This window comes from Drosophila biarmipes, chromosome 3L, assembly GCF_025231255.1.
Source record: "Drosophila biarmipes strain raj3 chromosome 3L, RU_DBia_V1.1, whole genome shotgun sequence".
Classification (NCBI taxonomy): Eukaryota; Metazoa; Arthropoda; class Insecta; order Diptera; family Drosophilidae; genus Drosophila; species Drosophila biarmipes.
Window position 1 is genome coordinate 20,227,561 of NC_066613.1, and position 27,733 is coordinate 20,255,293.

Here is a 27,733-nt window from a genome sequence, read left to right on the forward strand (position 1 = left end):
GATTCTCTGTGAATCTCTGAGCCTGCCCGGCAAAAAAAAAGAAAAACTTTTGCGAGCCAACTCACAGGTGCTGAGAAAAGGGGGGGAGGGAATAGTTCTGCACTGGAAAAGTTTGTGCAGATAGAGCAGGGTCTATTGTCCAAAACCGATATATACTCACATTTTCCAATTTGGCAACTGTCTCGTACATGGTCATGTTATTGACTTTGCCATATTGCACGATGAATTCAATATCCTCCGTTCCAGTTGTCCCACTTGTGGCATCGCCGACATTTGCCACATCCTTTCCAGCAGCCGCAGTGGCAGCAGGATCCACGGCACCAGACGCCAGTTCATCGCCGGTTATCAAGTCACCTGGCGATGCGTTGCCACCGATGCTGCTGTTGCCATTGCCATTGGTTGCGTCCACATCGGGCTGCGTCCAGGACAGACTGACGCTGCTCTGGTTCACGAATGTCGCATGCACATCTTCCGGTGGTCCTGGGATATTCTGTGTGCCTGTGCGATGGCAAAAAGGGGAATGCAATGAGCAATGAGCAAACGGCATTGTTTTGTTTTATAATGCAACTTTAATTGGCCAATATTGGTTTTGTCTGCCGGCCTGTGGTTGGTTGGCCCAAAGCACTGACCAAATAATTTAGCGCACAATGGCGTGCAACAGTGCGTATACTCAACGTGCACAGACACGCCATTAAACAAACAGAATTAGCTGCAAACACAAGCCCATCGAGGCCAGCGGCAACCCGTCGACAAAGCGCCGCAGATGGATGCTCCACAGGGTGTGACCAGTGGTGCAGGCTGCCCAGCTGCCGGATGCCCAGCTCGGTGACTTCCAGTGACTGAGGGCTCTCGTTGAATGATTAACTAAATATTTATCAGTTGTCGCATACTAAAAATATTATACTCTTTTTACTAGCTACTACTGAAGTTGTAAAGAATGTGTACCTACTTTTAATAAGTTATACTAAACTATGCAACAAAATTATACTCACTTCGTAAACATCACTAGCTGTATCTCTATCACAAATTTAAATTAAAAAACATATTATTACTTTTACTATTTGAATAATAAAATATAAAATTGCAATATAATCATATCATTTTAAATAATTTGAAGTTTCTAAAAAAAATTTGAAAAAGAATATGATATTTTTAAATGTGACGTTGGTTTGAAGTTTCCTGATTGATTTTTTCCTATAAAACTTTTAAATTTTAAAGGTATGTTAGTAAATTGAATTTTAATTACTATACACCTAACTAAAGAAATATTTTCAATTAATGTGTTATTTTTCAGAATAATAGCTCATTGAATTCCAAGCAACATTACATTTTTTGTACTGTTTAACCTGTTTTTATAGGTATATCTAGGATGTTTGGCAGTTTACCAAAACCTCACTACCTCAAAAAATAATTTTTTATTGATTGATAATGTGAGTTTGATGGATGAGATATACATAAACCCCTATCGCACTCTGGATCACTGGCGAAAACCAATGCAACGTGCCTAATCAAGAGTGAGTGGCACGGGCTAAATTCAAATGAGCTGATTTCATTCACTGGCAGTCACAGTTCGCCATCCAAACCCAACACTGGGCACTCGGGCACACAAAGACCAGGATGTGGACGCAAGACAGGGACAACTGCCATGGTAACTACTCACCTTCCTCGAAGCACTGCAGAATGTTGCCGGCATATGATAAACAATCGGGCACATTGCCTGACGTTCCCGATGACGACGATGATGATGACGACACCACATTGCCGTTGCTGGTGGCAGCTGCAGATGTTGCTGCTGCTGATGATGATGTTGCCGCCGATGCCGACTTGGTGGTCAGTGCGAGCGGCATGACGCCCCGGCAGAGGGGCATGCAGGCGTTAATGACTCCACGGCGACTGCAGCACGGACTGTGATCTCGACCTCCAGCTGCACAACGGGCCAGGATGGCTAAGGATTAGAGCGCCAGATGGGTTAATATTGTGGCGAAATTTGCATAAACTGCCCCGCCCCCCAGATACGCCTCGTTGTGCCCTGTTATGGAACAATTTGTGACACGGACCCATCAATTCTGACCCCCTTCTGCCGCCTCGCCACTCCACAGTTGAGATGATAATTTAAAGGATCTCGGCCGTGAGTCGGCACTTTGGCAGCAATTTACAGGAAATTAACCGAAAGATTTCCTATCATTGACTAGGTGACGGGTAAATTGGGGCAACATTATGCCCAGTCATCGGTGGCATTGAGGCGTATTCAATTTTTTGATTGAGAATGACGGGAACATTTTTCGGCACTGAGTGTTTTCTTCGGGGCGAACATAAAAGGAAGATAGAATAAACATTCCAGGAAATCACAAATTTAGGTCGAGCTCTGATTGCGCCCAAAATCAATAATATTTTCCTATTTTAAGCGCTTTGATTGAAAAGTATGTCGGTATGTAAAAATATGTAAACGTGTAAATTGATGATAATAAAAGGAGTCTATTAAAAAAATACTTATGCTAGCTTTGTGTAATTAAGCTTTGCATTTAAAATACTATTTTTTTTTTTAATTTTAAATGTTATAATTTTTTATTTTATATCTACTATTTTTATGGTAAACTCTTTAGTGGTACGATTCAGAAAACCACGTTTAAGTCATAGAGCTCCAACATTCTAAATCTATAAAGTACAAATGACTTTCTACTAACAACCTGCTCATGGACATTGAAGTACCCCCGAAAATGAAGCTATCAGCATTTACTATTAAATTTCATGGAAAATAAACAAAGCTCCCAGTATCAGTTGTGAAAAGCTTTGTTTACTCTGACCGAAGCGAAGCCAAACAATTCTACACAGAGTAACTCCTCTGAAATTACATAAACCCAGGCAAACACTAACAATCTGCTGCCAACAGACTTTGATGGTATAACCATTTTGCCAAATTCCCATGCATTTAGGTACATCAAACATCCCTTTCGGCCATTTTCGGGGATTGTGTGCGCCTAATTAACTAAAAATTGATTTGCATAAGTACAAAAATTCATTATGCCCCAATGGGCAGGCAACGAGTCACTTAAAATTCGAAATTGCATCGCCGGCAGACGAAACGAAAAATGCAAAATGGGCTCATTAAATTAACAAAAGTCCACAGGACACAATGGCTTCTCTATACGGCCGCTAATTAGTGTTTTCCAAGGGAGCTATCCTGTGGTCCGGTGCGGTCCCCTCCCCATGAAGCCCCCCCCCCAAAAAAAAACCCCTGAATATCCAGATGTTACTTACGCATTTGGGCTCGACAGGCCGGACCCAGTCGCTCGATATCGGACAGGCGGATGTTGTAGGAGCACAGGGGGGCGCACTGGGGCAGGAGTCCTGAGGCCTGGCAGCAGGTCGTCATGTTGTATCTGGAGGTTGTCTGCTGGACCGGCTCCGCGGCCAATGTCCTGGTGATGAGGCGCGGGGAGGCCTCGCTCTTGGCGTACGCGTTTATCGAGACCACGTAGAACTCGTAGTAGATGTCCGACTCCAGACCCTCGAGAATCAGCGGCGGCTGGCGCTGCAAAGCTTAATGAATTAGCCAAACAATTTGGGGAGCGAGCAGGGGGGCAGCAGCTTACTGCTCTGAGGAAAAATTCACTTTCTAGTATTAATTATTTATTGAAAAAGATTTGAATTAAAAAAAAAAATACTCCAAATGTTTATGATTGTTTTAAACTGCTACCAAATGTCGACAATAAAGCATTCTATTATTTTATATTATGCCTAAATAATATAAGCTTTCTGGATTACAATTAATGTATTATATAGAATCATTAATAAGAAATATTAGCGCCAATTTCCAATTTATCTTAGCAAAAATTGTATGACATAAACAAATTGGAAGAGTGTCTTTTAAGTTGATTTTGCTGTAAGTTGATTTTTAGTTTCGAATGGATAGTCTTGAATATAGTTTTGACAGAAAAAAGTATTTTACATTATTTTAAATTATACAAAAAATCATTTTTAAATCGGGATAATAATATTAGGCTGTTTTCCCCCTGAATTATTTCAGTGTAATAGTAATACCTTCTCCACGGTCAGATAGTCATCACCCACTCCCAGCCGTCGGAACTTGACGTGATATGTGCTGACGGTGTCGGCCAGGCGCTTCGGCTTGTTCCAGTCCAAAATCACGAAGCTGTCCGTCTTGGCCACCGTCCGGAGCTTTGACGGCGGATCGGCCAGCACGCCGTAGCCCTGGAACAGACAGCTGTTGTACTCGGACATGAAGCGCAGGCATCTGCAAATAGCCGGAGAGCAGAGGTGAGTGAGCAGAGAGCTCCGTAATTGGCATTCGGCATAAAAACTCATCCTGCGGAGTCATTAGCAAGTAGCATTGTGTTTGGGCGCCGGATAAGGGAGCGGCATTGTGGCAATGGGAATATGAGTGCGGGAGTGGGAATGGGGATGGTAATGGGCACCGGCATGGGATTGATATTAGAGCTTAACGGCCTATGGGTTTTCCAGAGCAGGACGACGGGTACGCATGGGCTGGGTACGTTATTAACAGAGGAATGAGCAGCTCATTGATGATTATCGATTCAAATTTGAGAGTCCTTATGGGAAGTGAAAATGCCAAGGAAGATGTATTAAACAATGCATAATTTGGACTAAGAATTCCAAGGAAAGATTAACAATATAAAATAATTTATTTCAATCATTTAATTTCATACATTAAAAAATTATTTAAAGAATGCAAATGGTTTTTTCAAATATTTGATGCTGCTTGCATTCAATTATCAAGACTCAAAAAAAACTCTATTAATGTCTTATCTTTTATTTTTTGTAAAATAATAAAATATTTAGAGAATTTAATCTTCAATTAAACTATTTAAGAAAAACAAAGTGATTGAATAAACGCATAATTTTAATTGCATTGGACTTTAAACAATATTATGACATCATTTTCTTAAAAGGAGATAAATGATCTGTATCTTCTTTTATAATGAACTTCACATTTTAATTAAAATACATTTTCTTTATCCCTTTGAACTTACTTGAATAAACTGAAGTCCAGGGAGGTCAGCTTGCCCGAGCAGAGGGGAAAGCATGCCGAGGGTATTCCCCTGGCGCGACAGCAGGGCGTATGATCGATATTGTTGGCCAGACAGTTGAAGGTGATGTTGGACCAGGGAGCACAGACCATAAAGTCGGGCAGGTTGGCCTGATCGGTCTTCTGCGGATCGCACATCTTGTCCAGACACATGCGATGGGTCATGCCGTTGTCCTCGCAGCACTGCCGGGTGTCCGGAAGTTGGGGCATTGCCTGCTTGTCTGTCGTTCCCGCCTGCGATTCCGCCGCCGAGGCGCTGGTGTGGGTGAAGAATCTCAGCCTGTCGGTGGGCAAACTGGAACCAAACTCATTGGTAGCCGTGACAATCACGGCGTACATGTGCAGGGGGTTAAGATTATTGAGGACCAACTGGGTCTGATTCGTGGGCACCGTGTAAAGGCTTATAGACTCCGGTGATTCGGCTGCCGTTCGGTGAACAATCTCCCCGCTCAGCTCATCCTCATCGAAGCTGTGCAAAGTGGTCACATTTACGGTGTAGCCGGTCACCCGGTCCGCCATCTTATCCGGCGCAGTCCAGCCCACAGTCACACTCGTCTCGCTGACATTCTCGATGGTCACAAAGGTCGGCGAACTGGGTATCAACTGCACACCCTTCAGGATGCACTGCAGCCCGCTGAGGGTGTGCTGGACGCAGGACACGCGGGTCTTCAGCTTGTCCGTGAAGGGAGTGTACTCGCCGCGGCACATGTCCTGGCAGAGGTCCGGAATCTGCTTGTCCACGCAGCAGGGCACATGGTTGCGGCCATCCGCCATGCAGCGCACAATGCCGGGGAAGTCCCGCTCGCAGGCCTCCGGATCGATGCCCGTGGTGCCGTCGAGGATGTTGTGCACATTGCAGAAGCCCATGCACTGCGTCGAGACATTGGCCCGCTCGCAGCACTCGGTGAAGTCGTGGGTCACCAGCGGTGGCACTTGGCTGGGCCTCCAAAAACTGCGATTATCCTGCGCGTCCAGCGGCGGCGGCAGCAGGAACACATCACTCGACTCCGCGGTCGACGTGTCCGTGGAATTTCCCGGGCCACCCGTCGCCGAATGCAGCTCCTTGACTGTCGGGGGTTAAGGCGTGAAATTAATTTGGCATACAGGAAAATAAAAGGGCAGTCAAAAATTAAATCAAGGAAAAATATATTAAAGTTATCATGTAAAAAATTATTTATAAACTGACCCCTTTTTTTCAAATAAATTTATTGCGTTTATAGAATAATCTTTTATAAAATCTCCTTTTAAAAAATGTAGATTTTAAAACAAATTTAATGAGATTCTGTTAAAGTGTTCGAAAACTCTTTGAATAATTTATGACTTTTTTTTAATATTATTTTAATATTTCCGCACGGAAAATTCTTTAACTTGTTCTTATAAGTATATGTTTTATTTATAAATCTTGGTAAAGCTACAAGCTTGGTACTTTTATATTCATTTGGCAATCGAATTAAAACAAACTATACAATAATATTTTGGTATACTTATAAAAACCCCTTTGATTGTTTTTTCTTAATACGCAAAAGACTATTTTTTCTTCTGTAATGATTTTGGTTTTCACCCTTACCCGTCAGTATGTGAATGCTGCGCAGCACGGGATCCGAGTTGAGCTCACATATATATGCCCCCGAATCGCTGGGCTTGAGACCCTTAATCAAGAGCACCCAAACCTCGCCCCCCGTCTCCAGGTTCCTTCCCTTGGGATCTGATAAGAAAACCAAACGTTGGCTTAAGTGGCTTACAAACATGTTAAAGGCTTTGCGAAACCCACTCTCATCGTGCAGGATGCGCACCCGATGATCCTTGGTTACCCGCACTGTGCCGGCGGTCAGGATCTCGTCACCCTTCTTCCATATTACTGTGTTGTTCGAGGAATTATCTGAGACCACGCAGGTTAATAGAGCATCCTTGCTCTCCAAAATAATTGAGGGTCCGCCGGTTCCTTGAATTTGTAAGACAAATATTGAATTTACAATAAATATTACAAAACAAAATATCTTTTTCACTTTAAGCATTTTAAGATACTTTTAATGTACTCACCAATTGGCACACCAGACTTAACATTAGTTATTAGCACACATATCGTTATTATATGAACCAGCAAAAGCCTGAGCATTATTCCTTGTAGGATAACCTGCAAGAACAGAAATAAAAGCGAAATTGTTTACTTAAATAAACCGGATCACCTGTAATGCAAAAATCAAACAAAAACTGTTTCGCAAACCTTAAAGAGCAAAACCATGGAGCTGCGAATATTTTTCAATCATTTTCAACGCCGGAAAGGAAACATTTTGATATTGCAATAAATGGCCGGGTCGGGCGAAACGCCAGTGGCAACTATGATGGGGTCGGCAGAGGCAAAAGCGAGGGCGTGGAAATGGGGGCGTGGCAGATGGCTGACCTGGGAAATGCAGCCAATTGGGAACCGATGGCCGGAGAGGAAGGAAGCCAGCACAAACAGCTGAAAGTAGCGTCACTTTTGCCTTGGACCCTGTGTTGACGTCAACGTTGCCAGAACATTTGATGTTTGAAAAATAACATCCACAACCCCTCGAAGCTGGAAACGCTTCCCCCCCCCCTTCCAGCCCCTATCCACTCACTTTTCACCTGCCGCACCACTTTCCCCCGCAGTTTTCCCGCAGGCTGGATGCCTGGTTTGGTTACCTGTTCGCTTATGGCCAACGTTTTTGGATTTTTGTTTAAAAATTCGAACGAGTTTTTTGCTCTCCCCTCTTTTTCTGCGTTGATAAAATGTTTAACATTGCAGTGGTGGGGTACACAAGAAAAATAAGCGAGCAAATACTTTCATAAAAAAATCAATTTTAGTCTTTGATCAAATTCGTTTTTTAAATATAAGGTGCTTGTCAATATTGTTTAGCACTCTTTAAAACTTGAATTTAATGAAAAAAAACATCATTTCAGTGGCTTATAAAATGGGTAAAGAAAAATAAAAAAGTTCGGTGACCCAAAATAAATGTGGGCAAATGGCTTTAAATTATTCATAAAAAAAAAACAAATATATGAAATTAAGTTTATTTAAATTTTTTACATATGTATGGGTTGCTTTTAAATAATTATTTTAATTATTTCAATAATTTATTAGTTCTGATTTTAAAAATATATTTTTTTTATGGTATTACCAATATTTATCTAAAGAAATATATGTGTCTGATCAACAAAAAAAAGAAACCTCTACAAATATTGTTCCTAGTTTAATCAATTTCTTTGTTTTGTTAAATTCAAATACTATTTTTCTCGGTGTAGCAGGGGGTTTAGATTTGTTGAAATTGGTTCGAGCATTCTGTGAAAGGTGCTCGAGCTGATTGTATCCGTGTGCGTGTGTGTGTTTGCACTGGCAGCTGTGTGAGTGCTCTGCACGTGAGAGCGTAACTGAGAATTTGCTGGCAGTTTTAGCGACCATTGCACGGGTAATGGCAACAACAAATTGCGTACACTGCGCCAAAATAAGTGCGTGCGGCTGGTGCGCTTGTATTCAATTACGAGAACGGTTAATCGATTCACCTAATCGCCGAGTGTGTATGTTCGCGTTAGGGAACGGGTTGGGCAGCAGGCTAGCAGTGGGTAAGCAGGGACTAGGGGTCACCAGCTTGCTGGGTCGTCATCAATGACGTTTATCGTTCACTTCCCCCCGTTTTTCTGACCCCCAGCGCTCTGACAAACCGCTTAGCTAGCTGGCATTTGTTTGGCCATCAGCGACAGTGAAAAACACACCCCGTTTTCCAAGTGGGTGGCACTTGTACGGCATCACAGGCCAGGCTGGGGAAGGGGTCTTACCACGGGGGGAGGAGTTCCACCCATGTGAGCATAAGGTGCACTAGGTGGGCTTGTGCCTGCCTTTGTGCGCATCAAGCGCATTTCAAATTGAATTTACAAAGTGCGAACGCGATGCCCGAGCACGCACTTGCCACCCATGAAGCGAAGATTGAGTTACCCTTTCGAGGTGGAAAGGCACGGGTTCGGGTTCAGGTACTGCCGGTGCAGAGCTCACCTTTTGTCTAGATGCGCTCCTCGCTCCGGGAAATGCCATTCATAAATTCCAACAGAGCGGCAGTCTCCTTTTGCCGCGCGAGTTGCTCAATTGCAAAAGTGACAAATTTGATTAAATTATAGCGCTATTGCAAAACGATTTATCTTTCGCTGCACTCTGGTGTCGCTTGCCACCCACTCAATTAATTGTTTTTGCTCTTGGCTCTTGGCTTTTGCTCTTTGCCGTTGCCATTTTTGCGCACTCATCCAGGCACGCACATCCTGCACACAGATACTCACGCACACACATGCAGGGGATACACGGAAAGCATTGCCTTAAAGTTAGCATTTAATACACGTTTCAGTAAACTTGTCAACTATTTTGCAGGATGAAAGTAAAATCAAGATTACTGCAAACCTACAATTAAACCCTAGCTCAAAAATAGAATTTAATAAATAGTATTAATAAGCAAATTGTAGAATCAAAATACTTACAAATTTACATTTAAATTTATGGTTAAAATTGAAATTTTTATTTTAAGAAAAACGAAATTTAGTTCTGCCAATTTGTAACATTCAATAGTTTATATGAACCAACTGAATTGTTTTTTTAATGCAGAATCTTTAAATAAATAATAATATCTTGTTCAGATTTTCGAAACCATTCAAAAATGTTTAGTATTTTCGAGAGAAAAGTCAGATTTTTTCCTGTAGTGTAAGCGCGTGCTCGTATGTCCTCCACGATGTAGCCATCTATTTGTCTTCATCTGGGCCACAACTACCAGAGCTCCTCGGCTCCCACCTCATCCCATCTCATCCCGTCTCATCTCATCTCGACTCGTCTTGGTTCGCTGTCAACGTTCTGCTCGTTGACGTTGTAAGTAAATTGTATAACGTGGCGTATGAGTAATATGATATGCATGCTTCGATTCCGAGCGTTACGCTGTGTTCTGCTGCGTGCTGGGGAGCCCTGAGCCCGGTTCCGCTCAGCTCGTTGAAGATGATGTGGTAATCAGTTTTGATTTTATTAGCACAACAGCGAAGGAGCTGCCACAGACAGTTAGCTGGCGTGCCACCCCAAAAATGAGCGGTAAGCGTCTCGAATCTTTTTTTACGACGCCTTTCCATCCAACTTATATGTGTTATGTGTTGCTCCTTCAACTTCTTGGCATGTCAAGTGGCACACATCAATCCAATCTTTCGAGAGCCCCCCTCGCCAACTTCTGGCTTAAGATGTGGGATGCGCAACCCTAACGCTTGGGTCATAATTGTTAATGAAATTACGTATACGCTTTCGAGTCGAGCTAAGTTGCGCTTGCCCTAATTAAATTTCTCTGGGAGACAATGTGTCAAAACCAAAAACCGAATTGAAATTCAGGTTAAAAATTCAACTTTCAGGCGGGATGTGTAAAATCCAAATTAATTGAATTTGCCTGCAATCTAGGATAATTGTCATTTAGTGGTGACGCCGAGAAGAAGATGTGAACTGTTATTTGGTTCCCAATAGAATATTGGTTAACACTTCAAAATAAAATAAATACATTTGTGGGTAATTAAAAAAATGTGTTATTAAAAAAGTTATTACCAACAATTTAAAAAACTGTTGACCAAGTTTATCATTCCTTGACTTGGCCCCCATTTAGGTTGCCAATAAAAACTTTCTAATCTAAGTATTAATTCCCGCTCTCCACAAAATGTTCCCCAGAGACAGTGCCTCTTGCAACTCCATAAAATATTTATCAAGTGCAGAAATTAGCATATCTTGTTTCTTTTTTTACGTAACTTTTGGTTTTTATTACCCGATATTTCTGGACGGTCCCCGTCACTAATTAAGGAACTGAGCACACACATTAATGATAAAGCTGGGGCCAACTCTCAAGGTAAACGAGCCCCGAACAACAAAAACAAAAAACGTAAGATGAACAACAAAGGACAAAAAACCGGAAAAATAGTCCCCAAGAAGGCGTCATAAAAGGACCCGGGCAGGACATTAAGTAAATTAAACAAAAAAAAGAGAGGAGGGAAACAAAAGAGAAGAGTGGTGGTATAAATGAAAAAAGCAAAAGGACATTTACACATTATTTTATAACATGGCCAAGACAGACAAATGACAGCCGAGACAAGGTGGGCAGAGAAAAGGTGCAGGGGGCTGGCAATTGCCACACCAGATCTACTTCATGATAAATAAAATACACCGCAAAACATTTTAAAAGCCAACCGACAACACTTTCCACTTTGCTGCTAATTTAAAGTTAACACCAAAAAGTCGCAGCCACTAGAAAATGGTGAGAGACCTAAGAACACGGGGGGGTGAAAATGCGGGGAAATGGGGAAAACTGAACGAGGGTTTCCCACAGCTGACGCTTCAGCTGTCTCTTCGTTCCGGCCAACTTTGTCTGTCTCTGTGTGTGTGTGTGTTCGGCTTTTGGCCAAGGACTACTTTATGGGCTTTGTTGTTGTGCTTTTCTTGTTTTTCTTTTTTGGTTTTCCGGTTTTTTTTTTTTTTGGCTGGGCTAGGTAATTTTTCTTAATTACCGCAAAATGTTTACCTTGTTGCTTGTGCCTCAGCTTTTGGGGTATATTTTTCGAGTGGCCCCAGATAAGGTGCGCATCCCTCAGAACAACCCATAGATTGCGAGTCGCAGCGCAAAAGGTGTAAAATATTTTCGACAGCTCCTACAACACTTTACATTGTTATGGTTCGGTGTTTTTAAGCAGCTTTTGTTCGCCTCTTGTTTTCACACGGCCCGGAGTACGGGGCAAAAAGTAAAAGTGTTGCATACTTACCAGGGGCGACAAGCTCTTACAAACACACAGATACACTCACACCCACACACAAGCAAGGGGAAGGTGAAAGGTTGGGGCTGCAAGGTATGCCAGAGAGACCTACAAAACGCACAGATCCACAACCACACACGTTTCTTTTTTTGCAAATTGAAACTAATGTTCATAGCTGTGCATATTTATGTTCTTGCTCTTGCCCAGAAAACTTGAACTTGAGTGCAAAAAATAAACAGAAGAAAAACATTGTCAACCTTTTTCCATTCATTTGCTGGCCAAGGGAAGGTAAAAGTGTGTTTAGGCCTTTCGTTTGGCTTTTCCTGCTTCGCTCTGAGTGAGAAATATGATAATCAAACAAAAAAAATTACTCATACGCCAGGTAGACACAGGCAAAACTTTTAGGCTGGCCGATAAGGCGACAAAAGCCCAGAACTAAAAACAACAAGGCAAAACTTTTGTTTGTTTTTGTTTGGGGTCCAGCTAGCAGAGGAAATGGAAATGTTGGTTTCCAGCGACAACACACCTTGATTAAAGAGTTAATCCCCCGATTTTGTAGGGGGCTCAGGAATTTCTGGCGAAAAATGTACAAGAAAGTGTTTAATTATTCAGCAACCCTCAGTCGAAGTTTGTAATTAAAATTAATATGCAGAACAAAACAGTGCAGAGCAGAGCAGAAAGAAAAACCCCAACAAATGCCAGGAAAAAACCACGGAAATCGGCTTGTGGCATTAAGCCGCAACCAAAAAAAAAGGGAAAAAGCGAAATTTGTTTTAGCATTAAAACAAAATCAACACACCTCAATGTAAAAATCTCCCCAAAGAGGCATAAAAAAGATGGGTACGCACAGATGCTGGAAATACCGGAGCTCGGGAGCGACGAATAAGCAAAACATGTTACAACAAAGGACCAAAACATAACGAACAATAACAATGAGAGTTGGAAAATACCAAAGTGCGGTCTACTTTAGTTGCTCGACAGTCAGATGCCCAGTGCTGTAAGTTAATTTGGCTAAAAGACGCATTCGTTGCTGGGCAACCAATTATGATTTCAGCTCACAAAATGGGCTTAATATGAGCTTAACTTTGTGACATACCTGCACTAGAGCACACAGAAAGTTGAATAAGATTAATTATTAATAAGACAAAGGCTTGAATTCTAAACCAAATTGCACAATTTCCTTTGCCAGCTTAATAACAGAATTAAAAATATTTATTTGATGCTTTCATAAAATTTGTTTAATTTTTATTTATATATTTTTTTCCCCAATTATTTCATCCAACTTGAAGCACATCCAACTGCTCGGTAAGTACCCCTCGATAAGATTGGTAAAAGAAGAGCAAAAATAAGTGCTCGAGCATAACAATAACAGAAGCGGCACATTAAACAAATATTCCGCCACAAAACAAAAACCCAAGCGATGATAAAAAATAATTCTGCAGAATCTGTGGAGGAGGGGCAGTGGCAAGATTTACTTTAAAATATATTTACATATGCAAATGCCAGGGGAGCAGACATGGGCGTTGGGTGCAGGGGGGCGTTGTGTCTAAGCAAGCATGTGAGTATTTGTAAATCTGACATAATTGCAAGCACACATGTGTGTGCGTGTGTATCTGTGTGCGCATGAGTTTGTTTTTCGGATTGTTTATTTTGTTTGCACATTTCGCTGGGCAAAGGAGCACAAAACTTTTTATGCATTTTTCATACACATAATTCGCTTCGAGCGCAAATGCACAATAATAATAATAATAATAATAACAATAGCAGCAACAAAAACGGCACAAACAGCCATAACAATCAGAACGAAATGCACAGCCCAGTGGCATCGGGATCTGAAAACTGAGTCTGAGCAGTGACAACAATGCCTCAACAATGCCAGATGGAGAACAGGGCCCGAAAAGCCCGACTGCAGTCAACCCCATATATTCAGCCAGATCCCAGCGAACCGAAGAACTGCCATCTACAGTTATACGGCGACAGCAACAACATTGATTTTACATTTCCGCCGCTTTGCCTGCTAACTTCCGCTGCCGCCATTTCCACCACCACCACATGCACACACACACCGCACTTGGCATCACAGCATTTTTGTTTTGCCACCACACATGCTCGCATATTCGCAGATATCCTCACAGGACGCACAACAAACCCAGGCTGGTGTGTGTGTGTGTGGGTCCTTTCGGGCTGTGATTGCAGGCAGCAGAACAAATGTGCGACAGATGCACTTCAATGGCAGCCAGGGATGTGAAACTAAAGACGTCCTCGCCTGCCAAGCAAACTGGAACATTATGCAGGCTCCCAACATGGAAACGGATTTTTCCTCAAGAATAAATACATAATTATGCCAAGGGTATTTCTATTATTTTCTAAGCTCATATCGTTTATGAAAATAACAATTACATTTTAATTATGAGTTGTACTTATATTAAAACAAACCAATAAGCAACTTAAGATTGGCTTATACCAAGGAAACTTAGAACTCAGATCTAAAAAGCTTAAATAAAACAGGACTATTTTCCTGAAAAATTAAATTTCAATTTTTTCCATTTCCAATAAAACCTTAAAACAGTGTATTAAAAATAAAAATAAATATTAATTCATATCGTATATTTAAACAACAAATTAAAATATTATTAAAGTCCTAAGAACTTCCCATCATTCAATGAATTCCATTGTCAAATTGCGAAAGCTCATACTGTGAAATTGATTAATGATTTATATAGTAAGCTAACGTTTAATAAATATGTTAATAAATAATATATAAAAAAAATAGTTTTTGGAACGTCTTTTATAAATATTTTACAGGTAAATATTTTTCCATTAAACAAACCGCAGGGAAGAAAGTGCTTGCCAAAGGCTTTTCACTCAACTGACTATCGAAATCACGCCATAAATAATGCCAAAGGGTTTTCGCACTTTTTCCAGATATTTTTAAAGCAATTCGCTTCACTGCGAGCAGGTGAAACGCATTCGTTTGCATATGCATAAATACGTTCATTCCTGATGGCAAAGATGTGGCCACTTCAGACTTCCAACATGTTGCTGCCACAGAGCCAAAAAGCGTCGAAACAACTCAATGGAAGTTGTAAAGAGCATGGCAGAGCGACCTGCAGTGGCAAATGCAGTTGCACTTGCCTTGTGCCTTTGCGCTTGGCTGTGGCAGTTGTTTCTAGTTGTTGGCAACAAATAAAACATACTATAACTGCGCAGCAAACGAGCCACAAACATATGTGGGCGACTGGTGCTTGGGTGTCTGGGAGTTTGGGATAGCTGGAGTGCTTACCAGGCCAACAGCTACAAGTTGGCTAAGTCGGTAAGCTCGAAAAATGCCAACAAGCGGCGCTCGGAGCAACTGCTGCAGTTGACGAACGCTGACGAACTTGCTCAGGCATCCTCGAAGGACCTCGGTTGCAGTTACATGGCTGCCTGACTGCCTGCGTATGTGTGTGGTTAGAAATTAGATTTACTAGTTTCCCGACAAACCCCAAAAGCCTGAAACCCTTGCGCCACTCCCCGTCTGCAAAGTACCAAAAACTTCATCTAAGCCAAGGCAACTTTCTAACGAAAAACCCGAAAAAAATAACGAAAAAATCATAAAAAAGATACCAAGTAAAACAAATGCTTGGGGCACTTTAGAGCTCATATACCCCGTTGTACTATTAAATTTACCCATGGGAATGTTGACTTTTTGGCTTTTTCAGGGCAGTCTCAACACTTTTGTTGTTCTCCGCCCCAAATTGGTTGCACAAACACAGCCACTGTGGATATCAATAAAAAATATTGCTCTTTTCCCCATCATATCTGTGTTTGTGAACGACTTAATCACTTGGAAATATCAGAGACCAGCTGAGTGTGGCTGTTACTAAAGTGTTACAAGTTTATGGTCATCAGCAGAAGCAAAGGGAGTTAAGAGGAGAAAAAAAGTTGAACTAAACGAAAACTTTTATTACGGACATTTGTGACAGAACAGCAACTTCTAAGTGGTTCAATTCGACTGGTCAGCTCCGGTCGCAATGCGGTGTTAGTTTTCTCAAAACTTTTATGGCCTAATTCCGCCATTGAAAATCAACTGAGATGTATTAAGAATTTGGACACCAAAATAGATAAACTACTTTCTGCGGCATGTGGAAAAAGTTTATTGGGACTTGGGATATAAGAACAAGCTAAATGTCAAGATAGAAATGTCCTATGTATGTTAGAACCTAAGTCAGTATATTTGGACTTACAATTTAATTGAAATAAATATGCATGCATTTAAAATAATTTACTAAGGTGGGTAAAAGTATGCAACAATATATTTTTATCTCAATAAAATTTATTCGGAATGAATACTGCATACTTTAAGACACCTTGAATAACATTTAAAAGTGTTTTCCAAACCTAATATTAATATCGTGCATTTAAATATATTTTTCCAAATATTTTTTCATAGAAGCTCGCTACTATACTCGTGTAAGACTAGACATAAATAAATTTGTTATAACCTGACAAGCTGGTAGATGGAAAATCTAATTACGAGCCACACGGTAATTTTAGCGCGTGCCCGAGGCAAAGAAAAAAGCACGAGCCTGATTTCAAAGAGCAATTACATTAATTTTGCTCAAGAGCAACATGCACTCAGCGCTAAACTTCATTGCAACAAAATTTCCGCACCAATGTGCAAAGAGTTTTGCGGCAGTAATGGCAAAGTGGCGGCGGTGTATCCGAAACTGAGGCCCACGCTGAGGATAAAAGTGAGGCCTGCAGGCAGTGCAGCGCAGCCATCGAGGAAAGTCAACCGCGACCGAAAGTGCCAAGTTCGTGCAGCTCAGGGTTGGTGTCTATCTGTGTGCGCGCCACGAGGTGCTAATGAGCTGCAGTTTGCAGTCACTGAAGATGTTAGCAGGCAGCCATTTTGCTGTTACCAACTTTGGCTCTTTCCCGCGCTGACAGCACTTAAAAGCTTTGTGCCGCACACACTTACACTGAAAATACTGGAGCCTTTGTTTGAAGATTTCAGCTAAAATGTAGGTTATCTAAATATAATTTGAAAGAAATTTATTTCTAAATTTTGCGCCTAAAAGTATGCAGCATATGTAGGATAGTCTCCTTTATGAATGAATTCATTGCAGTAATGAGTTTAAAATATATTGTAGCATACTTTTAGAAAGAATGACATACAAAAGTAATTTTCAAACTCTTGTGAACTCGTTTTTTTTAGAAAAGTACACCTTGAAATATTCCGAAATAAAAAATTAGTAGTAAAATAGTTGAGCCCTTTTTTTAATTATTTGCTAAAGCGCCTTATATCTGAAAAATAAATATAAATCAAAAATTAGGGGCCAACACTTTTAATAATACCCAATATTTTATTTATATTTATTTTGTAGTGTACCTCCATCCACCTCCCCCCATCTCCCACGCCCACATTTTGGTGACGTGTGTTTATGCTGTTGATATTTTTGACATTTTCGTTTGGCATTCTCGTTATTGTTACTGCACTTTGTACAAGAGTTGTTGCCACTGTTTTTTGCTTTCCTTCCGTGCATTATTTCCATTTTTGTTTTAATTAAAATTTCACATGTCAACGATTTTTTGAAGGTGACTGTTTGCGTAGGTGGATTGCCACCTCCGCCGCTGCCAAATGAATGAGTTTCTCATTTCCTGAGCCAACGAGCATCCGCTCAATGTTTTCTTCTTATTGGACCCCACACTTGTGGCTTTCAAAGATATATTGTTATGGGGCAGGAGGAGACTCGGAATAGCTTATATCTGTGCGGAAGCTTTGGGGGATGATAAAAATATAAATATATATATAAACGAAATAAAATATAAACGAAATAAATTTCAGAATGCCCATTTGTGTTATCTTTTCCATGATTAATGTCATTATTATTATTAATAAAATATATTAAAGACATTTAAAACGTTAATTTTCCTAAGAAAAATCATTTTTAATTGTATTTAATTATTCCCAGATCATTGTTTTGGTTTTTATTTATTTTATAACTTCTCACGGTAGATAAAGCAATCACCTGTGTAGCATTGAAAAATAAATAAGCATATATTTCATGATTGTTCTAATTGGCTAAACTAATGATTAAAATCAGTAGCCGGGTGCACGATGCAATTAACTTGAGATGATGGTCCTAAAATGCAAATAAATGCAGTGGGTGTTATGCAGTCGAAACTTTTGTGTAGATTTTATTATTATTTTTTCCACCCATTGCGCTGTCGTCATTTTCACGTCGGCGGGGGTGGCTGTCAACTGCATTTTGCGCTGGCAACTGTGAAATAACGGGCTTCGCTCCATCTACTTGTCCCCCGGCAACCCATTTTGTTGGGATTTTTTGTGAGCTTTCCCTGTTGCCAATCTATCAAGTCCAAGCATCCAGCAACGCGTCATCTATCGATGATTTCGCTAACTGTGGAACTATGGCACGGGCACCCTGTCATCGGATCTGCACCCACGGACCCACTTTCCCACACACAGACACATCCACCGCCCACTCGTTTCCGTGTTGTGTTCTCAGGTTTTTGTTCCGTTGACATGATGCGCGTCAATTAAAATGCGGAAAATGGAAAAGTTTTCCACGTTTTGGCCATGATTTCGCCGATAACAGCGCAAAATTCGTTGATCGACTTTTATGCGCTTTGATGCTGCTGGTGTCTCAGGCAGCGGGTATCATCCCTTTAGCCAACTTGCTTTGAATGCTTTTATGAGTCACGAGTTGACATCTCTTTGGTTTTTGAGTTTGCACTTTAACTATTTGTCGTTTAATAAAGTTATTCATTTATTTTTTATGGGTAAACAAACCTTATTCATATTTGATGGCCTCCATTTGCCGGGCAATTAAAAGGGCCGAGAAAACATTTAATTTATTGTCAATCCATGGGGGGCATCACTTTGTTCACTTTGCCGCCGGTCGGTGTTGATTCAAGTCTTTGTTTTTATAATTATATATGCGCTTTAATATTGTAATCCCCGCAGCTGTTTGCGCAGTTGCCGTCGCTGACACAAAATACATAATTGTTCAATAAACAAATAGCAAACAGAGGGGCGAAAAAATTATTTTATATTTCTTTACATCCTTAATCAAATTAATTAAAATCATTTTAATAGCTTATGGTATAATTCAGACACCAAAAAACAATCAACATTAAGTCGACTGTGTAATGCTCTTGAATAAATAAATGTATATTATTGTTGATGAGATTACAAGTGGTGGTTTTTGCCCTTTAGAACCATAAATATAGTTTTTACATTTAGGCCAGACCCCATAGACCTTTTCTCGGGCTATTAATTAAATTTGTAAAATGCAAATCAAAGTAGATTGTCTGAGCGTCTGCACAATTAATCAAAAACCCATTAACGATTTTCGAGATACTGGTCCACCCTGAACTTGGCTCGTACTGATTAAATGCAATTAATTTTCTGTCAGCAACAATTGTGCCTACAATTTACCAGGCTGGGGCAAAAAATGGACATAAAACAAAATGAGGCATCTTGCCTGAAATCAGTTGCAAAAAGCCATTTCAGAAAATTAACAAATAAATACATGAGTGAGCGAGTCAACAACACCAACAGTGAAAATACAAACGGTGGACAACAGAATGAAAAATGTAAATACAAGTTGTTGAGCATTAAGTTTGTTTGGGCCATAAAAAAATGTTTTTAATTAAAACGAAAGGAAGACGGAGACGTCTGCATGCGCTACCGAACAATTGCCATAAAGTTGGCAAACTTCATAAAGTCTACGAAAATAAGTTTTTGGAATTAATAAGACATGGTAAGTTCTGAAAGTCTGACAATTAAATTCAGAGAAAGCCTTTCTTATTTAAAGAAAGGTCGTATGAGAAGAGTAATGTATTTTTATAGAACTTTGATTTTAAATATATTTTTGATGATTTCTGGTAGTTGTACAAGAACTATAATTGTTGTGAACCTTTCTAGTTATATTCATTTCTTTATTTTCATTTTATTATCTTAAAATGTCAATCCAATTTTCTTTATGAACAACCGAAGATAAATACCTCACCTCTTTCTTGATTAAATTCATTTATAATTTATTATGTTAAACGTATCTATAAATAAACACCTCTGCTCTTGACAACCGTATCCAAACACTTTGATACGCCTTTTACGGCCCCGTGAAGTATATTCAAATGTCAGCCTATCGAAATTGCTGATTCAAAAACACTTGAACTCTGCAAATAATTAATCATGATACGTCAGTTGGTCCGTTGGAAATGCAGGAAGTAGATATACTATTCCGTTTCAGAACCGAACCGAACTGAAAACCCATTCCGCCCCGGGGCATCTTCAGTCAGTTGTCAGCGTTGTCAGACTCGTCGGACGGGCAAAGCCAATAGCATTTGGTTTTAACACGTTTTACTGTTTCTGTTTCTGTTTGCCAAAACATTTCATTGCTCGTCGATTTTTAATGAGAAAAGGGTTCTATTTTGTTTCGTTTGGTTCTCTTCTTTTTTTTTTTTTTTGGTTGGTTGGGTTTAATCACGAATTCGGAGGGACAGGCCATCAGTCAAAGTGGCAAACTAATGGTTTATTTATACAGACAGGATTGAGGGATTAAATTAGATTTTAATTCGGAAAGAAAATGTTGCCAAACTCTGAATGCGGTCAGGCCATTCATTCATGGCGCAAGGACATTTTAAGAGGATAAACCACTTTGGGGACTCCACTACATTAAGCAAAGATCATAATCGCCTTCAACGAGAACTTTTGCACAGAACTAAAAACGGAAAACTGAAAACTAAAAACGGATAACTGAAAACAGAAAACAATGCAGCTGACGCCAGACTACACAAGTAAAACTGTTGCTCACAGGACGATGGTTGCGAAGAGGACGAAGGATGCTGCTGCTTAGTCGCAGTAAATGCGCGAAAATTTTGCAAAACGAGTTCTCACCCACTTAGGTGCTGAGGTGCAATCTGTTTACTCAATAATTTGCACCGAAATGAATGTACATTTTGCACAGAAATTCCCCGAACGCCGAGTGCATTCTGCTGCCGGACTTTGCTGACGTTGCGCATACGCAGCGTTGTATGCAAACTATCCAACTGGGAGATGGATGGATGGTCGGAGGCAGGCCACCCAAGGTGCCAAGGAGCTGGAGTCAAAGAAAATGTGCCCCTCCAGTCCGCCATCGCTGCGGAGCTACAAAAAAGTTGATTTATAAACAAACTTTTGCGGCACAAAGTTCTGTTCGGACCGTCAACAAATGGAAAAGAAAAACATGCTCGCCAAATGGCCAACGAAAGTTAAAAGTACGCCAAGCCATTCGACCAGATGCCGCCTTTTGGCTTTTGGCGCGTGCTACCCTCGATATTGTGTTGTTCCTGGGTGTTTGCCGTCTGAAAATGTGCAAATCCATACACACCCAATGGATGGCCCCAAGAGTTGAGGCAGCATCAGCATAAAATACGCAGAGAAAAACACATCATTGAGGGGCATTCACAAGTTAAATAATAACGCGACCAGATACAAAAGCGCAAATAAAGTAGTTGAGTCGAGTGCCAAGCATTCCCCGCCGCCATGGAGTTGGTGTCTGGATAGATGACTCCAATATGCAAGGAAAATGGAGTGGAGAGCACTGCGAGAAAATAGTTTGAATATTCTAATATTGTGAATATAAAATATTATAAATATTCTAAGAGGTGTATTCACTTAACATTTTTGTTTTATATTCAACTTAAATGGTAAGCAGTATTGCTATATTTTGCTTTTTTTGCATACCCCACTGTGAATAAATCTTATTTTTCAATATTTTATACGAATTTTGTAATTAGAAGAAACTTTTTAGTGTAAATTCAAAATGCCATATGACTTCCTTACTGTATTAGGTATTTAATAACTATCTAAGCTTTCCATAGTCATCACCTATTACACTCTGATGTCGATGAAGTCCTTTTGCTCAGTGCCAAAGTAGCTGCAAAGAACTAAATAAGAACCATCCTGGCCCACCTCCATATTGCCGCCCACAACACCCACCAAATCAGAACCGACACCCACCCACCCACTTTCGGATCCCCAATTTCCACTTACCGCCTCAGCGAGTGCGGTAAAAGTCCTCAGTCAAATCAGTTGTTGGCACGATTTTTGCCAGCAAAAATAAATCGAAAAAAGCCAAAAGAAAAACTCTATAAAAAGGCAAAAACAAAGTTTCGGTGCTGCCGCCACTAAGAAAGCCGAGTAGCAGAAGAGTACTCATAGAAAAATAAGTAGCACAATTCGTATTGATCATTGGAAAATTATTAAAATTATTGGAAATAAGATAAAGATTTTATTTATATAAATATTTATTCCAGAAATTAAAACATTCTGACTAAAATACGCAATGTTTATTTAAAAAAAAAAACAAATATTTTTACAAAAGCTATTTACTATTCTGAAAAATATTTTTGTCATAATTAAAGTTTTTTTTTATTAGCAAACCAAATATCTATGTACTCAAAACATTTATTCGCTGTGCTGAAAAACCGGCGGGCCACCAACAATCGACAAGTTGTGCGCGTTGGCTTAACTTCTGCCACAAAATTTTAGTTTCCGGCTTTTGATGGCTGGGCTGCATGCTTCTTTGGCCCGCCACGGCACCAAGTTTTATTCTTTCGCAGTCTGCTGAAAAGATGTTTTGGCTGTTGCTTATTTGATTTTCCCGCTGGCTTTTGTTGCACCAACACAGATCCAGAGACAAGAGCATGTGTACCACAGACACCGACTCAAAGCAGCCAGCAGCCAGCAACCGAGGCAAATACGCAAAAATTTTTGTAATTTTCCAACTTATAAGCGAATATCTTCAAAAACGGCCAGCCAAAACCAAACCAAACCAAACAGAAGCGAAGGCCAAAAGTCGGGATGGGGGCGAAAGTTACCACCAACCACCCGCCCATCCACCAGAAAGCCACTTGAAAAGCAGCTTTAAGCCAACAAAACCAACGAACGACGAACAATTTGGCAAGAGATGAAGCCAGAGGAAAAGTTCCGAAGCAGCAGCTGATGTCTGGCTGATGTCTTAAAATGAAAATGAATGGGAAACCTTTTTGGCCCCGCTTGATTGAAAGTGTTGAAATAGTCTTTCGGGTCAGCTGTCGGGGCATTAACATGGCCAAATTGTATCGGGGATTAGCGCTAAATGATATTGCGATATTGATAGTTTCGGACATGGCCCAAAAACTTATCAGTACAAGTACTTATCGCAAATGAACGTTGACGAAATGGTTTTCGATTGTTTTGCGTCCTTGTTCATCTTGCCATTCTTGCCCTTCTGTTGTTTGTGCGGAATATTTACTGATAAGCCATTCGGACATCTCGGGGCTTAGCTATAATCGATGGGAAATCATTCTTGGGCGGATAGACAGTATTTACTTGGTGGGCACTAAGCTTTCCGTTCAACGATTAATGGCTCGTCGAGGGAGAATAATAATTTACAGAGTCCAATCAGCGGATGTTTATGTGGAGATATACTACATTACTCAATATAAACAAGACGTATTGCAGGTCAAGGAAATAACAAGTACCCCAAGTCTAACCAAAATCAAAAGTTGATGTTAACGTGGAAGAAAGTAATAAAAAGCAAAACATAAAACCCACTTTCACTATTTTGAACCTCTTTAAAAAGAATACATTAAATGTAGATTGTACGAAAATTCAACCACAAAATCATAGAGGAATCCCATGTTAAAATCCGGATCTAACAACTTAAGTTATGGAATCTCGAAGTTCAGTTTTTCGATTCCCGTTCCGCATACCATTGGATTGTCGAAAAAATCGAACATGAAAATGGACTAAAATTTTGACCCTCATGAAATAGAAAAAGTTTTATGCAGTTTTAAAGAGAATTCAACCACAAGCTCATAGAGGTATCCCACGTCGAAATCGGGATTCAACAACTTTAGTTATGAAATCTCAAATTTCAGTTTTTGGGTTCACATTCCGCAAACCATTGAAATGTCGAAAGAAATCGAACATGAAAATTGGCTAAAATTTTGACCCTCATGAAAAAGAAAAAGTTTGATGCAGTTTTAAAGAAAATTCAACCACAAACTCATAGAGGTATCCCACGTCAAAATCGGGATTCAAGAGGCTAAGTTACAGAATCTCAAAGTTCAGTTTTCGGGGACACATTCCGCAAACCATTGAAATGTCGAAAGAAATCGAACATGAAAATGGGATAAAATTTTGACCCTCATGAAAAATAAAAAGTTTGATGCAGTTTTAAAGAAAATTCAACCACAAACTCATAGAGGTATCCCACGTTGAAATCGGGATTTAACAACTTAAGTTATGAAATCTCAAATTTCAGTTTTTGGGTTCACATTCCGCAAACCATTGAAATGTCGAAAAAATCTAACATGAAAATGGGCTAAAATTTTGACCCCCGTGAAAAAGAAAAGGTTTGATGCAGTTTTATATAGAATTCAACCACAAACTCAAAGAGGTATCCCACGTCGATATCGGGATCTTACAACTTTAGTTATGGAATCTCAAAGTTCAGTTTTTGGGGTCCCATACGCATACCATTAGAATGTCGACATAATCGAACATGAAAATGGGCTAAAATTTTGACCCTCATGAAAAATAAAAAGTGTGATGCGGTTTTAAAAAGAATTCAATCACAAACTCATAAAGGTATCCCACGTCGAAATCGGGATCTTACAACTTCAGTTATGGAATCTCAAAGTTCAGTTTTTGGGTCCTATTGGTTTTAGTATGAAATATCGAAAAAATTGAATTTGAAAATGGTCTAAAAATTGGTCATCATAAAAAGGAGTAATATTTTATATAGAATCTTAGAAATTAGCCACAAACGTATAGAGGTATCCCTTATTCCAGATCAAATTACTTAAGTTCTGGAACTATATATCTTGTGATAAAATTAATATTTTAAGCTTAAACATCGTCAAATAATATATGAAATCCCAATTAAATGATAGATATTTTACGAAATTATTTGGTTAGTAACTGGCATAATAAAATATAACTTCTTTTCAAAAGTCCAATGCGCAATTTCCGCGGACTTCCCCTTCAATCTACACCTGTATACTACCGTCCTTGTACAAAGACGACTAAAACTAGCAGAGAGGTAAGCCAATTTCCGCCATCCCCATAAAGAAGGATATTTAGCAGGAGCGCCTGCCACAATCAACTGGCCACGCTTCCAATCTGGATCAACCCACACTCACCGGGTCTCAAAGAGAACTCATAAATCCCAGGTCGGGGTCTGGTTTATAATCATCATCAGGCCATAAAGTATTGTCTGCTCCAACAGGTAAATAAGAAAACTTTTGCCTCACTCAACCTGCGCCATAAACAACTTTCCTTGTCTTGAGCCGGCAGCCAAGCCAAACCAAGCAGATGACGTTGGTCACTGGTCTGCAGTTAAAGTTGGTCCACAGCATCCTGGTATTTTGCAATTAAACAAAAACCGAAGAGAAGCCAATAAAACTTTGACCACTTTAGCAGACCGGAGCAAAGGACACAATCCAGACTGCCCACACACACACACACACATAAAAGTGCGAATAATAATTAATAGAAAATTAAATTTTGCACTCTATGGGCGAAATATGCTGAAACGCCAGGAACTTTGGTCCCCAAAATGCAAATAGTATTTCAGGCCATAGACATGAACGAAGGTTTTTGTTTACAAATGGAAAGCGGTTTAGCAAAAAGTTTCAACATTATTGCCAGCTGAATCGAAACACAAATTAAAACTATATTTTTTCGTTCTTTGCCCTGCTGGTGTGCTCCACGTGTGGATACAAAAAATTAGCAAATAGTAATGATAGTCCAAATATACAGAGCAAATATGTTCCGAAATTATGGTAATTTATTTGGTGGAAATATCAGATTTCTTTTAAATGGATAATCTGATGTGGTCACAAAAAATTAATTTAAACGGTAGAAATGTAATAGAACCTGTGCAAGTCATCATAATAGTTGCCTAAAAATCATTTTTTGTGTGGCTTTTTTTCCATTTTAACTTTGAGAAATAAATATCTTTTTTCGGCTTTTTAAACTCCCGCCTACTAATGGCTCATAATATTAAAAGGATAATTAAACTTAATGGTGTTCCAGCATATCAACTTCGTTAATATAGCCCACGTATATACACACTACATAACACCATTCATTCCAGTCCCAGTACGAACAAAAACAGAATACACAGCCAGAGAAAGGCCACAAAAAATAAAAAATTCCCGCATTTACTCCTGATTATAATTGAAAATTTAATTATTTTCAATGGAAGGGAAAGCCCAGCAGGGCTTATTTGTTCACTGTATTTGTGGGTGTGTGCAAAAACACACATGTAATGTACGTATATACTTATATGTATTTCTATCTGTACGGTTGGTTGTTTGTGTTGCTGTTTGCTGCCTATTAATGTCAAGTTGCCGTAATGAGCACACAAAAAGCAGCTGATGATGCTCAGAAAAGGCGCACTGAGAGAAACAGTGTACCTCTTTTTAACGAAATGATATTTAAAAAATTATATTTTATTGTTCAGGTAATCCAAATCAAACTAAATGGTCATATAATCAGAAAAAAGACAACTTGGGTATTTATTAATGGAGAGGGCTTCAAAAATATATTCAACAGATTTCATAGAAAATGTTGATGGTTAATTTGGAATTTCACTCTGCGTGTGCCTGAAATATGACAAATAATTTGTGAAATTGTTTTTTTTGTGACCATCCATACAAATCGATGGAAAAATATTTAAAAATTCTTTTAAATAATAATACAATTGTATCTCTTTTCAAAACAACATTTTGAGGGAATATAATATTTTCATGTATGAACAATTTAAACATTTTTTCTCTTTGCATATCCAGGACGAAAGGTTGGGGATTTCGGGTAGGGATTTCGGGGGATGGGAGGTATCGGGGATTTTCCTGTGTCAAGGCGTAAGAGCGTGCAAAAGCATTAAGGTTAGCTGGAATGGGTCCTGTTCGAAGGATATATCCGTATGCCGGGGACCCATGCTCCGTCTGCTGTTGCCGCTTTTTCACTTATTTATGAAAATGAACCAAAAATCAAGAAGTTAAATTGGTTTTGTGTTTTGTTAACTTTTGTCTGCCAGCGCGCCGAGCCTTTCTCCTTCCGATTTGGCTTTTTGCGCTCTGTTTCAACCTGTCGACTTTGTTGTTACTTTGTTTATGCATGCGTGGATATGTGTGTATATAATTGAAAATACTCGCACACAAATCCGCACAATCATAGGGGTGAGGGGCGTAATAAATATGGGCCCAGGAAAATACAAAGTGAAATTTATACCCGTCCGCCTGAAACCTAAATACGTATTATGCAGACGCCACACTTCACTAACCCGACGGAAAACCCCAAGAAAATCGCCAGCCAACCCTACATGTGGGGAAAACTTTGCCGTTGACAAGGCAACTTGACATCGAACACGCGGGGGTGGCTGGCAAATGAGAGGCGGCCAGAGCCAAGATACTGACTGACATAGTTTTGTGGGCGTCTTTTGTATTGTCATCTATTCAACGTTTTTTTTTTCGGCGCCCCCCCCCCTGTCTTGCGGGCCTGGCTAGAAGTTATGGCAGAAAGTATGAGAATGGCTGTAAGTAGTTTTGGTAACTGTTTTTGATAATCAAACGTAATTTATGTGTCTTGAACTTGCCCCTTTAGGAGCCACTATCTCTTTCCGCCGGTTCAACGTACTCAATATTAGCAGCCATAAATGTTTATTACACACAGACATTTTGTTAACCCCTTTCTGAGCCTGAGACATGGTTACTGCAGATATTTCGGGGAATTTATGGCACTGCCAAAAGGGTTCGAAGTAAGACATTAGATTCAATAACAGCGAATCAAATCGAATTGGCCATAGCCACCATAATTGATGAGTAATAAAAATAAGCTTTTAGATGTCGCACACC

The 27,733-nt window shown here is 39.9% G+C and overlaps 1 protein-coding gene across 2 annotated transcripts in view; it reads right to left on the reverse strand.

The window, feature by feature from the left end:
• The window catches only part of LOC108034951 (Ig-like and fibronectin type-III domain-containing protein 2), a 75,136-nt gene that overhangs the window by 12,064 nt on the left and 35,339 nt on the right, over nt 1-27,733 (reverse strand). For both annotated transcript variants that reach the window (XM_017110237.3, XM_017110236.3), the window contains 8 exons: nt 7,109-7,202; nt 6,840-7,010; nt 6,636-6,773; nt 5,013-6,135; nt 4,042-4,255; nt 3,259-3,532; nt 1,661-1,945; nt 161-498 (listed from right to left, as the gene is read on the reverse strand). In XM_017110237.3, the coding sequence (XP_016965726.1) occupies nt 161-498; nt 1,661-1,945; nt 3,259-3,532; nt 4,042-4,255; nt 5,013-6,135; nt 6,636-6,773; nt 6,840-7,010; nt 7,109-7,184 (2,619 nt within the window). In that variant the 5' untranslated portion in view covers nt 7,185-7,202. The remainder of the gene's footprint in view (nt 1-160; nt 499-1,660; nt 1,946-3,258; nt 3,533-4,041; nt 4,256-5,012; nt 6,136-6,635; nt 6,774-6,839; nt 7,011-7,108; nt 7,203-27,733) is intronic.